The sequence below is a fragment of the Lissotriton vulgaris genome, chromosome 12, assembly GCF_964263255.1.
Source record: "Lissotriton vulgaris chromosome 12, aLisVul1.2, whole genome shotgun sequence".
In the NCBI taxonomy this organism is placed as follows: Eukaryota; Metazoa; Chordata; class Amphibia; order Caudata; family Salamandridae; genus Lissotriton; species Lissotriton vulgaris.
In genome coordinates, this window is record NC_141700.1 from 301,160,758 (window position 1) to 301,175,514 (window position 14,757).

The window sequence follows — 14,757 nt, forward strand, 5'->3', positions numbered from 1 at the left end:
TTGTGCTTAGTTGGGGAAATTGAGTTTGCAAAGCTACTGGGACGAGCCAACTGTAATTTGCAAAGCAGACCGTATCATTCTGAACGCTCGCTATTGGGCTTATATAAATGGTGGCTCCATAATAAAAAGTTAAAATGGTCCTTTGACCAATTTGTTTCTAGATTTGAAGTCTTTTCTGTTTTTGAGCAATTTTTAGATTTAATATCCTCTCCTCTAGCTAGGAGCCTGTATATACGATTTCGACATGGGACCCTCCCTTTAAGATTATTTACGTAAAAATGGCACTTGTAACAAGACTCTAGTACTTGCCTAGCGTGTGGCTTGAGAGATGAGAATGAGATACATATGTTTTTCTGCCGTGGGTACCACAATTCTCGCCGCAAATGGATTCGTCCAATTTACCGTGATATGAGAATATCCAGACACCTGGTAGCTTTTAGAATTTTAAAAAGTGATACTACTCCAAAAATAGTATTTGCAGTAAGCATCTTCCTACAGGCAATCTGGTACAAGAGGAACAGCATTTTAAAGGCAGTCATTTAATGCTTGTGCCCATCGTACAAGTAATTCTTTCTTTTATGAACTTTACCCCCCAATTCTTTTAAGTTGATTGGGATGTTTATACTATGTTTATATATTTTACATTGAGAGATTTTATTGGGAAACTGTAACTGAAACTCTCTTGCTCTTTTAGCATATGATTGCTGGTCGTAATTTGCACTATCTCCTGTGAGGAGTTTTTGCACTGATTTACCCCGTACTGCTTCTGCCAAAATGTTGTTTTAAGACCTGCTACGATGCTGCTATGCATGTAGTTTTATTCTATGAAATCAAAGACGTACTTTGCATTGATTTTATTACAGAACACAACAGGATTATTATTATTATATGATAAATATATTCTCTCTTTGAATTTGGATGATGTATACATGGATTGTTATTGTATACTTAATGTTTTTATATTTTATTCTCACTGTGCTTTCTGTCTGCGTACACTTTGATGGTTAATTATAACCAAATAAAGTATTTTATGTATCTTGCTCAAGAACAAACTGTGACCAGCACTCACGGGAGAAAAAATATACAAGTCATTAGACGTTTCATGCACACACACGCGTTTTGGCTAAGCGCCTTTCTCAATGTAGGCGGTTGCCATACTTTCTCTCTTTTCAAATCAACATCAATGACGTCAAGTTCATAACATCAAAGCGGACTACATTTTTAATTCACTATAAGCGCCATCTTTTAGCGTGTTCATTCATTTCACATTTTATTTAAATGCTTCTTTCAAATCAATTAGCACAAAAGTATTACAGTGGTTCATGCCATTATTTAAAATCATTTACATTTTGCATATTATTGACGTTTAAATGAACTAATTGTCACTTCTTCCTGGGCACATAGTTCACATATTTTATCCCTCGATCATGACCATTGATGGGCTTCCCTCATTCTGGTTTTCTGAAAATGCTATATTTCTATCAGGCCTGTTCTACAGTGCACGGTTTTGGTTTGTTAAAGGTGTCTGAGTTAGTTAAAGCTTATGGTGAGTGCGCTTATTACATGGCATGATAGATCGTGTGTGGCTGAGGCTGAAGGCATAGAGAGATTTCCACAATGCTTGTTTGTGGGTCCTTGGCCTCTCTGCAGAGAGATTTTCACATATATGCCAATTGTGATTTATATTTTAGATAAACGTGTGTGAAGGAGTAATACGCACATCTCATAATATTAATTGTGTGTTTAAAGTTGAGGAAAGAGAGAGTGGGTGCGTATGTGTTGATGGGGCCATACAAGTGGTTCATTCAGGACGCATTGAAAAACAGGTGAGGATGAGAAAAGAGATTACACAAAATATGCAGATTAAAGATTTTAAAAAGAAGAGGAGGCAACAAGTGGCTAACTGTGAAAGACTGCAGATGAAAGCAGTGTGAAGAGAGAACAGAAGTGATCAAACACTCCGAAGACCAGAAGCCCATTCACAGATCTTAGTAATGGTTAATTACTGCTTTAATTTCCTTAGGAGAAAGTGTCACTCAGAGTGTTGTTCATTGGACAGTAGAATGTCAATCATACGCAGGGCCACTGGAATTATGAGGCAAGGGAGAGTCAAATTATGCATCAGGGTTGAGTAAACTATGCAGCAAGAAAAACAAATTATGAGGCATTGTAGTCAGCAACAGCTGCTGCTGGGTTTTTCCTAACTTTTGAACCGCCTGAGCTAGAAACAAAACATTTTTTGTTAAAATCTGCAGATTATGCAGCAGACTATGGATTATGTAGCAAATGCAGCGAATCTACAATTATGCGGAATTCACTGCAGTCACAAAATCGCATAATTGCAGTGGCCCTGCTCATATGCACACTAAAACCACCAACATGACACAATTAAGCAGTCTGCAAACTTGGCAGCTATGTTTCTGGTGCTTTGAAGCAGTTTTAAGATCTCTTAGAGTTTGTAGTTGCTCAAATGGGTGTAATTTCTTATAGTTATATGTTTCCATGTCTTCATAGGTTGATTTCTGCTCGCGAGAAAGTGGCACTCATTGTCATTGAATGTCACATATAATTACAATGAGAATGTCACACAAAAGCAGTTTTAAACCTTGGCATCTATGGAGTAGTCGTACAAAAAAGTTCACCCTATTAAGATTTTATTTTACATATTGATATGTAACTGAGTACGATGACATTTAACTCGTCCTTGCCACGTTCTAACGATAGATGAATCTAATCTCGAGAACATATACATAACCTGTACACCTTACTTTCGTAATTGACACAGCGAATGTGAAACTCTTTAACTGTGATCACAGTGACAAGACATTTCTCAGACAACACAAACTAAATTCAGTTCGTCAAATTTGTCCACACACACCTTAAGATAAACCTCGCAATATAGTCCGTTTTGTAATGATGCATGATGTTTACTTCACAGATAAGAACGACCTGAACAGTCTGTTTGTTTATAATCGCAACACCGACAAAATGAAAAAGCTCAGAACTATGACGCTCGCTCTCAAGAAACCATACCGAAATACTCCATTTCAAACAAACCTACAGTTTTGTTTTACATTAAAACAACTTGCCCCGAATCACCCGGTCACCTCTACAGAAGTAACAGTAACGTTGACACCCCTAGCACAGAAATAACAGAAATAAAAAGACACTTTCTCGTCCAACAGCGAGAGCCGTTCAGGTTTGCATTAATTCAACACAGGCGAAAAAATGCCGAGTCTGACCATTCTAAAAGGGGGCGTGTGGAAAGCCAAGTGGAGGCCAGCTGCAAGAAGACCGGCAGCATGCAAAAAAAATAAAAGGAAACGGCCTCCAGGGAGGACGGCTCCTCCTCGCTCCCGCCGCAGAATCAAAAGCGAAACGCATTACACTCCCACACGCCGGCGTTTTATTTGTCAAGGGATTAAATTAACACAAAAGCAGGTTTACCATTGCGGAAACTCGGTCGGGACCAACAGTCAACAAACCGTAGCTCTGCGCGTCACTGTCGGTTGCTAAGCGAAGGAGGAAATTGCCTCAGTTAACCGGAAGTCTACATAGAATTTGGAGTTGGACTAGAGAAAAGTTGTGAGCCGTCAGTGTTAGTGTGTCGAGGAGTGCTTTTCTTGTAAGGCGATCGCACAACTAATTTAATGATCGGCATTGTTAAACATTGAAACGCGACTCAAATGATATTTTCCAATTAAATACATTAGCCTATTGTAAAATTCATACAGAGCTTTCTAGCCCTATTGGGGTGCTAAAGTGCTTGCCTACTTGAGTAGCTAGTTGGGAGGGCGTTGTCTTTTGTTTTGGTAATACGCATAGCTGCCAAGTTTACAGGCCGCATGATGTGGTTCAACTGTCCAGGTTTTCTCTTTGAATTTCGGGACTTGTAGTACCTTTTTATAATGTAAGACTACAAGTCTTAGAAAAAAACCTGGGCTGGCGCAGCAACCGTGGGCGCTGGCATTTACGTGTGTGTTGGGGGCACCAATAATGATAATATTAAAAAATAAAATACTTACCGAAATGATGTCCTCTGTAGTAATGGAGCCACCCGGCCCGCACACGTACGCACACACGCACGCATACGCCTCGGGGGCGGGGTAGCCCCTGAGTATAAATAAACGGCCATAAGACCGCTCGTGGTCTTTGGCCCTAACTGTTAGTCAGTGTTGCGTCATTTGTGTCAGTCATAGTTAGGCCCCACTTCGCGGCCTAGGCATTCCCTTGCCCCCGTGTCTCCGGACACCACACTGGCGACGAGGCGGACTTCGTTACCCGCGCCTCGCCACGCAGCTGTGCCGGTCAACCCTGCTCGGCCGAGCCCTGAGGTGGTGCTGCCGCGTGTGACGTGTGCACCAGGCCGTGGTGCGTCAGGTGAGCTCGCGCCTCTCCGAGGCCTCAACCAACGCCCGCCACCCAGCCCGCTTTCTGGCCGCTTACTGGCGCTCACGCTGACGTTCGCCTTCCTGCTGCCTCCGTGTGCGCTCCACCGCCTGCCGCCGGCGCATCGGGGGGTGATCCTCGGCCCTCGCGCCCGTACCTCAGCGGCCGCGCTTGGAGCCGTGAGCTCGCGCATGCGCACACTGCACCAAGTCGCGTAAGCCCTGTCAGCTCGCGTTTCAGACTGCCGACCGGTGCGAAGGGCCCTGCGTATCCACACGCATTGGGCGGACGCAGCGATTTACTTGAAAGGAGTTTTTTTTTTCTCTCGGCCCTTGACCAGACGGCGACTCGGCTCACTCCAAGTCAGGTCGACTGCCTCATCAACCAACACTGCACCCCTGGCTATCCGGAGCCCGTTTTTACAGCATAGTTCTGCACGCCTAACCTGGAATAAAAGCCTAGTTACCCGGCGCTGCCTCTTCTACCACGTGGGACCTGCACCTCACTGTGCCTGCCCTGTCTCAACCTCCCACATCGTGTTTTCCTACGTGTTCCTACTACTGCTACGACAATGAGCAATCAGCAAGCCGATGGTGGTGCTGCTGCCGCGACCCCTGCACAGAACCAACCGCCTGCTCCTACTGGTCCCCCGGCCATGGTGCAGCCCCTCGTTGTTCCTGGTCCGGCTCCTGGTGCTGCCGCAACCGCTGCTGCAGCCCCCCCCGGGCATGGCCTTGCAGCGCCGCTTCCTCCGTTCAGCGAACTGGCGGATCCACCCACGGCTGCGGCAAGATGGCGTCTGTGGATTGGAAGATTGGAGCACTATTTTATCGGCGTCCGTGAGACCGATGGCAAAGTCAAGCGCTCTTTGCTCATGTGTTATGGCGGAGATGAGCTATATGAACTCTTTGAGACATTGCCTGACCGGGGTGGAGAACAAGACTACGACGCCGCAGTACGGGCATTAAACCTCTACTTCGACCCCAGGGTGAACCCTGACTACGAATGGTTTAAGCTGCGCCAAGCCAGACAGGGAGAGACGGAGCCCATTGATTCTTTCTATGCCCGGTTACGGAAACTAGCTATTGCCTGCGAACTTCCGGACCAGCGCCTAGAGATTCGCGCACAACTAATCCAAGGGTGCCGGTCGGTACAACTCAGACGCCTCATCCTTAGGCAACCACGTATCTCTCTCGACGAGATCCTCGTCCTTGCGCGCTCGCATGAGCTCTCCAACGCCAGAGCTGACGAAATGCAAGCTGCTCTTGACCGACCCGGCGCCCCCGCCAAGACCCCTCATATCAAGGAGGAACAAGTAGACGCTATAAGGCGCCGGCCACAAACACAAAGGGGAGCCTCACAAGCCACTTCCCGGAACCCCTGTGGGAACTGCGGCATGGAACACCCCGCAAGTGGAAGGTGTTTTGCGAGAGGAAAAGTATGCTCCAACTGCGGAAAAGTGAATCATTTTGCGAAAGTGTGTCGCAGCAGCGGGAACCGCCGTTTTAGCTCGAGCGGAAGAGGCCCTACACAGGCGGTGCGGCAACTTTCCTTGGAAGATCCAGGCCCGTGCAGCGATGCCTCCAGATCAGCGTTCCGCGTCGATGACGATGATGATAATGTTTTCTTTGTCTCCTTCGTGGGGAGAGAAGGTTCTAGAAGACGCCCACCCCCGATGTGCGAGATCTCCATTGCTGGCTCTCCCGTGCAAGCACTCATTGACACTGGGGCATCAGTAAACGTGATGGACAGCACGCAATATGAGTTACTGTCTCCACGCCCACCACTGTCTCCTTCAAACGCAAAAATATACACTTACGACAGCGACGACCCGCTTCCCCTGAGGGGAGTAATCGAAGTGACAGCTGTTTGCAATGATCAACAAGTCAAGACCAAATTCCATGTTACCGGAGGCAGGCGCGGCACACTCCTGAGCTGCCACACGGCGGAAGATTTGCAACTAGTATTCTTCGCGCGACAAGTGCATGAACTGCACGCGGAAGCCATCTTGCGAGATTTCCCGACCCTTTTCAAAGGACTCGGATGCTTAAAAGGAAGAAAGTTCAAACTACACGTTGACCCAACGGTCCGACCCACTGCCCTCAGACACAGACGAGTGCCGTTTCACCTGCGGAAGCAAGTGGAGGAGGAACTGCGCAAACTCGAAGAGTTGGGGGTAATCGAAAAAGTGTCGGGCCCGACGCCCTGGGTATCGCCGCTCGTGATCGCTCCTAAGCCGAAGCAGCCAGGCGCAATACGCCTGTGTGTGGACATGCGTCTTCCGAACAAAGCAGTGAAAAGGGAGAGGCATCTAACACCAACTATGGACGACATCGTGGCAGATCTCAACGGCGCTCGCTGGTTTTCCAAGCTGGACCTCAACGCCGGATATCACCAGCTTGAGCTTCACCCGGACAGTCGCAACATCACGACATTCTCCACCCATGTCGGACTCCGGAGGTACAAGCGGCTGAGCTTTGGGGTGTCGTCGGCGGCTGAAGTTTTCCAAAACGCCATCAGGGAGACTCTCTCAGGCTTGACAGGGGTCATAAACCTAAGCGATGACATCCTTGTCTTCTCCAAAACCTTGGAAGAGCACCACGTCCACCTCCGAGCCACGTTGCAACGCCTTGCCGATCACGGCCTCACTCTCCATAGAGAAAAATGTTCCTTCTACAAGAAATCAGTGGACTTCTTCGGGTATATCTTCTCCAGGGAGGGACTTCAGGTCGATCCGAAGAAAGCGGACGCCATCCGGGCAGCTCCCAAACCGATGTCAGCTACTGAGGTCAGAAGTTTCTTGGGGATGGCCACGTACTGTGGCCGTTTCATCCCTGGATTGGCATCCCTCTCCGAGCCATTACGCACCCTCACCAAATCGAACCAACCATGGGTGTGGACTGCCAAGGAAGACGAAGCCTTCGCGGCAATCAAAGCTGCGCTAATCGACGACAAAGTCATGGCATACTTCAGGCCACACCGGCGCACGGAAGTCGTTGTGGACGCGAGTCCCGTTGGGTTGGGGGCTGTCCTCATGCAGGAGACAGAAGCCCATGAATGGGTGCCGACAGCCTACGCTAGCAGAGCACTGACCGCGACGGAGATGCGGTACGCCCAAATTGAACGTGAAGCACTGGCCATCAAATGGGCGTGCCAGCATTTTCACCTCTACCTGTTTGGACATGAGTTCAAAGTAGTGTCTGACCACAAGCCCCTTGTGCCTCTGTTTGCAGGAACCGCTAGGCTCGCCCCACCCAGGATTGAGAGATGGGCTGTGCAACTCCAAACATACCGGTTCGAGGTCATCTATCGGCCTGGAGCCGACAATCCTGCAGACTTCCTATCAAGACACCCCGGCTCCTCAAATGCAGTCCAAACTAGAAGTGATGAAGACGACGTCGAGGAATACGTCCGAATGATCTCTCAAGACGCTTGCCCAGTGGCCCTGACGCTGGAAGACATCGGAAAGGCCACGGATGAAGACGAGTGCCTCATCAAAGTAAAAGCAACGCTGGCAAATAGAAACTGGAAAAATTTTCTGGATGGAGTCAGCGCTCTCACGCCCCAGGAACAGCTGGCAAGGCAACAACTGTGGAGGGCTCAGAGCGAGCTGAGCATCGGACCCCATGGTGTGATCCTCCGAGGGACAGCGATCGTGGTACCTGCAAGGCTACAGGGGGAAGTCGTGCGCCTCGCGCACCAAGGCCACCAAGGGGTGTCAAAGACCAAAGGACGCCTGCGCAACAAGGTGTGGTTCGCCGGCATGGACGCAGCGGTAGAGAAAGAGGTTGGCAACTGCCATTCGTGCACCATCACAGGCCGGGAACCTGCTCCCCACCCTGTGATCACCGAAGATCCCTGTAAAGAGCCATGGTCAAAAATAAGTGTAGACTTTGGATCATTCCCGGATGGACGGCACACCCTCGTCTTAATTGACTCCTACTCCCGTTTTCCTATAGTGGAAATTGTACCCTCCACAGCGTTCCACCATGTCAAGAAGGCCCTGGAGAGAGTATTCGCCATGATAGGCCTGCCAGAAGAAGTGAGGTCGGACAATGGCCCTCCTTTTCAGGGGAAAGACTTCCAGGCATACCTCGCCGCCCGGGGCATCCACCACAGAAAAATCACTCCACAATGGCCCCAGGCAAACGGGGAAGTCGAGAGATTTATGCGGACCTTGAACCGCGCGCTACAAATTGGCGTGGAAAGAAGGGAGGACGCCGAAGAGTGCCTGTCACAGTTCCTCAGCGCATATCGACAGACACCCCACTCGACCACCCGCTGCGCTCCGGCGCACCTAGTATTCAAGAAGGTACCCAGAGACTGCGTGCCAGCTACACCTGCCTGGTGCCCCCCAGAAATAAACCACGAAGCCACCCAAGATCGACGGAGGCGCACAAACGACAAAGCCAGTCAGGCCAGGAAAGCCCAAGCCAGGTCATTAGTAGTTGGTGACAAAGTGGTCCTCAAGAACCGACACCGACATTCAAAATACGACCCAGCCTTTGAACCGGAAGTGTGGGAGATCGTGAATGTGCACGGCACCATGGTGTCCGCATCCAGAGGCACACGAGCTGTGACTCGGAACGTGTCATGGTTTAAGCGTGTCTCTCGCGAAGGTGGACACGCCGGCTCTGCATCTGAGGAGGCGGAAGACGGAGACCAGGAGCCAGCACGCATGGAGTCACCCACGTCCCCACGAGAAGAAGAAAGACCGACTTCACAGAGACTCGAACCGGCCGACAACATCAGCCCTGAAAACTCCTCGAGCAATGATCAACATCGCCCTGAGCAACCAGTGGAGACGGGAGGTCTGGAAAGTCGTCAAAGCCAAAGATATCACCTGCGACCCAATCCGACCCCCAACCAACGATTGAAGGACTATGCATGGAATATGAACTGATCCAAGACATCTCATGGCCGGGACTATTGATCTGTGAGTTTGGAGGGATGTAGTAATGGAGCCACCCGGCCCGCACACGTACGCACACACGCACGCATACGCCTCGGGGGCGGGGTAGCCCCTGAGTATAAATAAACGGCCATAAGACCGCTCGTGGTCTTTGGCCCTAACTGTTAGTCAGTGTTGCGTCATTTGTGTCAGTCATAGTTAGGCCCCACTTCGTGGCCTAGGCATTCCCTTGCCCCCGTGTCTCCGGATCAAAAATTAGCTAGCATTCGTGCCAAGAATTTTCAAATCTATTAAGGACACGGAGGCGAGGATTGTGCTTCTCAATCTTAACTGCAAAATCACAGCAGCCAATGAAAATGCATATTTTCTTGTAATACAATATAAACAAACTACATTGCCCATGATGCCATACAGTAGCCACGCCTCGATTGTCCATAAGAACCTTCTGCGTGGCCCCATCTTCCTCTTTCTTTGCAGAGAACGCAAGTCCAACGTTAACTTGAATAACTGTACAACTCCTCCAACGTGGAAGAAAATAACCAAGTCTTCAGGTTTAAGCTTGAGCCATCTGTCGTCGTCTATTCAGACTTCTTGTCTGATCCTGAAATAAAGGAAATGAAACAACCGTAACAACTGTATAAACCCAATATATCATAACAGTGAACATGGGCGGGTAAGCTTTTGTATTCGTCAACAAAGCCGGGATAATCCACGCCTCCATGTCCTTAATAGAATTGAAAAATCTTGCCGCGAATGCTAGCTAATTTTTAATTCTGTTACAGGACCGGAGGCTTCAGATTATGCTAGCTTAATGCTCATTAAAAACCACAGAAGTAATATCTCCCACCGGCTTATAATAAAAAGTCTTTAACCCCTTCCATGCTAATGACAAGGTCAACTCGTCATGGGTTTTACCTGGGCTGTGCTTATGACGAGTTGACCTTGTCATGATCCCTGTCATTTTGGATTTTCCAGCGCACAGCGAGAAAACCCCTTAGCACCCCTGGTGTTAAAGTTGACTCAGAGGACCAATCTGCACAACGCATAATGTCCTGAATGTTCAAACCCAAAATGAACGATTTTGACGCCATAGCGCCTCTCACTGAATGAGCACCAAACATTTGAATGTCAATACTAGCTTCTTTCATTATAAAACAAAGCCATCTGGCAATGGTGGCAGCCGCCACTGGTTTAAAAGGTTTCTCCAGTGCAATCAATAGCTGAGAACAACCTTGAGGACTAACAGCCTTCGTACATTCTTCATACGTCTTTAAGCATTGTACCACACATAGTTTTTCATTGTCTGGAAAAGCATTATAATCAATATGACAAGACAATGTTTCAATACGTCCAGTAATAGTGAATGAAACCCCTTAAGGGGTAAATACTCTACCTGTTACGTCGAGTGCTCTCACATCCGATGAACGTCTGCACGAGGACAGGCAAAGCAACATGGCCAGCTTGGCTGATAACTGTTTCCTAGACAGGAGTGCATTACTAGGCCACTTGTTAAGTAAGGAAATGACTAAGGAAACGTCCCACAGACCCGTATATTTGGGCTTAGGTGGATTAGCAACCCTAATTCCTTTAAGTAGTTTGCATACTACCTGGTGCATACCCACCGGTTTCCCGTCTACTTGGATATGCCCCGCCGAAATGGACGATCGAAAATTGTTCACCGATCGGTAAGCCAGACCTTCCGTCGCCTTGTCTGACAAAAAATTCAACACATGCGATAACTCCGCCCCCACGGGATCCAAATGTCGTTCCACGCACCAATCCACCCAGTTCTTCCAGGCTGAGGAGTACCGTTTTCTGGTAGAAGGTGCCCAGGCCTGTCTGATAAATTCAGAAGTCCTGTTCGAAACCCCTGGCAACTGCCACTGTTCCCTGAAAGCCTCCATGCCATCAGCGTGAGTCTGCCCTCTAGAACCATGGGATGTCTCTCCTGAAGAGGGCCTAGCACCATCGATTCCGAGTCTGGGAGCAACCTGGGAGGGTCGCAACTCCACTGTAACAACTTCGGGAACCAAGGCTGTGACGTCCACCACGGGGTCACCAGGACTATCTCTGCCCGTTGCCTGATCACCTGCGTCATCACTCTGGGGATCAGTAAGAATGGGGGAAAAGCATATTGGATCACGCCCGACCAATCCTGTAGGAATGCAGCGGTCGCCTGTGCCAGTGGATCTGGTCTCCAGCTGAAAAACTGGGGAATCTGGTATGTGAGTCTGGAGGCAAAAAGGTCCGTCTGGAAGGGACCCCAAATCGTCTGAAGCCACTGAAAGATTTTGGGAAGCAACTTCCAGTTGCTGTGATCCCTGAGATGCCTGGAGTTCCAGTCCGCCACCTGGTTGGACTGGCCCGGGATGTATTCTGCTAACACTGAGATCTGATTCTCGAGGCAGTAGTGCCAAAAGTCCTTGGCTATTTGAACAAGAAGAGATGATCTTGTGCCGCCCAACTTGTTGATATACCCCACCACCGACATATTGTCCATGCAGAGGAGGATGCAACAAGAGGTCTGCTTCGGGGACAGTGTCCGAATTGCGAACGACCCTGCGATCAGTTCTAAGCAGTTTATGTGCAAGGATAATTGTTGAGGAGACCACCTTCCGCCCGTGGAGATGTCCCCGCAACGCGCGCCTCAGCCCCAACGGCTGGCGTCGGACTCGATAACCACCTCCGGTTGTGAGCCGAAAATTGCTCTGCCGTTCCAGGCGTCTACATGACCTATCCACCACTGTAGTTCGGTCCTGACTTCCTGTGACAGTGGGATGGTGTCCGCATAGGACAGTCCCTTCTAAAGATGCTTGATCTTCAGGCGCTGGAGGACTCTCTAGTGCAGAGGGCCCGGGAATATTGCTTGAATAGACGAGGCCAAGATCCCTACCACTCTGGCAATGGCCCTGAGTGTAACTGTCTGACTGTTCAACAACCTCAGAATTTCCTTCTTGAGGTCCCTCAATTTCGTCTTGGGCAGGCACAGCTGGGCCGACCGTGAGTCTTTGGTAAACCCGAGGAAATCTATCAACTGAGTCGGAACGATCACCAACTTCTTCAGATTGTTTACAAATCGTAAGCTCTGAAGCAGCGTTGTTGTGAGAACGAGATGCTGTTGGAGTGCGATTTGGCTCTGTGCCATGATCAAGATGTCATCTAGGTATATTATGAGCCGTATTCCTCTCTCCCTTAGATGGGCGACTACTGGTTTCATCACCTTGGTGAAGCACCAAGGAGCTGAGGAGAGCCCGAAAGGAAGAGCCAAATATTCTTACCACCGGCCGTTCCATCTGAACTGAAGGAACCTGCGGTGGGGAGGAAAGATTGGGATGGAGAGGTAGGCGTCCTTGAGGTCCAGCCGTACCAACCAATCTCCCTCCTGCAACAAGTCCGCTAGAAGATGGATTCCCTCTATCTTGAAGTGATTGTATGTAAGGAACTGATGGAATTCTTTGAGGTTCAGAACTAGCCTGTTGCCACCCCCTTTCTTCTGCACAATAAATATGTTGCTCCAGAAACCGTGAGGCCCTTCGTCGCACTGAGCAATTGCGCGTTTCTGCAGCAAGTCTGCAATCTCCTTGTCTATAAAACTGCAATCTCGTAGGGAAAAATGGAGACCTGCTGGGAGAGTTGACTGCAACGGAGGAGGGTAAATCTCTAACTGAAAACCTTGAACGGTTTGCAAGACCCAGGCGTCCTGAGTCAGGAGCTGCCAATGATTGAGACAATGTAGAGTACGACCCCCCAAAGGAAGAATAAACTGGTCTACTGCACTCACCTGTGGATTGCTGGGCCTTGAAGTTGGCCCTGTTGTACCGGCCTGGAAATGTCCTCTGTTAAAGCGTCTGTGTGAAGGGTAAAAGGTACCTCCACAGGTGGAGTCCCAATCTCCTCTCCCTCGACCGAAGTCGCCTTGTTGGAATCCTCGGCCTGACGAGCGGCCTCCGCCTCGCTCGGCCCAATTAAAAACACTTTGGTTGAAGACTCTTTTAATGCCACTTTGCGCCTTGTCAAGGGAAGTAAATGTACCGACGTACTTCGAGATGTCTTTCACAAATCTCTCTCCGAACAACTGGCCACCCGCTAAGGGTCCCGGCTTAAGCGGCCGCCTCCACGGTAAGGTTGCTGTCCATTCTAATTAACAAGGATTTGCGTCTCTCTGACGAGATCGCACAATTTGCATTCCCAATGAGGGAAATAGCCCGTTGGGTCTAACCCGCAAGAATGTCCGGGTCAATGGGAGCAGCGCAAAGCAGCCAAAGGGCCTACCACGTCCAACATCTTGTCTTGGCATCTGCGCCACGCGCTGTCGATGCCACGTTTGGGGTCCTTTGAGAATTTCCTTAAGAACGTGAGAAGGCTTGCTTCAATTTCGGGCGTCTCCGCCACCTTATCCGGCAAGTCCGGACGTAGGCACTCAGATTTGAGGCGATTGCGCACCTCTCTGGAAAACCCTTTCCGCAGATTGTCGTGAAGATAATCTGAAAGCGCAGGAGGCGGTATCCAGTCTGAAGACTGCGGATGCATAATTTCGGAAGGGTCGAAGGTAAAAGGGGTGTTTGAAGGCTCCGCCGCCGGCTGGAGCGTAGTGTTTGCCTTTTTTGGGGGAGGAGGCTCCTCCGATGTATCGGTGTCGGTATTGGTATTAGTGGTATCCGTGTCATCTTGTGCTTTGGACATAGCCTTAGATATACCTCCTACATACACATGGTCCGTCGTACCGCTGGCAGGCAGTGTCGATAGGGCCTGGGCATGCAGCCATTGTTTTTGGTTACCTATACCTGCACCAGAAGTAGAAGCTTCAGACTTTTTCTTCTGTGGCTTTTTGTCATAGCCATGACGCTTAGCAAAGCCCTCTAACTGCTTTCATATTGGACGCAGAGCGACTGCTAGGGCTTGTTGCACAGTCTGAGGAACTGTTTTTTCCATTGCTTTGTTAACTGAAGATTGGACGAGGCATCCAATGCTTCCACTAGGTTATCTTCTAACACAGCCTCCTGCTGTCCTCCACCAACCTCCTCCTCATCATAATACTCCTCTGGGTACTGAACCCAGTCTTCCATAGTTATGGAGTAATAAAGCAATTGTCAGGATAAGAATAAATTGCTGACAGCTCCTATATGAAGCACCAGAAGGGGTAAAGGGGGGGGGGGGCAGCCCACAAGCACACAATGTATTCAATAAGAAGTTCTCCTAAGCCCCCTCAGCAAAGCTGTAGTCGAAAAGGTCAGTGACCTGGCCAATTATTTATACCCAGAGCGTGTGCTCACTCTTTTGGCCCGTATGTTACACCCTTTAAGAAGGGGATCTCTACAGAGGGGCAACCTTTTTGTAAAGCGCTTTGAAAAAGCGTTCAGGTATGTCAGGGATACACGCAGCCCAGACGTGACCAAAAAGAACCCCAAATATAGCCCAATTTGGTCACGTTTGGGCGCGCTTGTCGGCCGAGAGCC

At 49.2% G+C, this 14,757-nt stretch overlaps 1 protein-coding gene across 1 annotated transcript in view; it reads right to left on the bottom strand.

Moving 5' to 3' along the window:
- DYNLRB2 (dynein light chain roadblock-type 2) overlaps positions 1 to 3,528 on the bottom strand; it is a 106,571-nt gene extending 103,043 nt beyond the window's left edge. Inside the window, exon 1 of the mRNA XM_086945096.1 lies at positions 3,448 to 3,528. Within this exon, the coding sequence (XP_086801222.1) occupies positions 3,448 to 3,450 (3 nt within the window). The 5' untranslated portion in view covers positions 3,451 to 3,528. The remainder of the gene's footprint in view (positions 1 to 3,447) is intronic.
- Between the last annotated feature and the right edge of the window lie 11,229 nt (positions 3,529 to 14,757).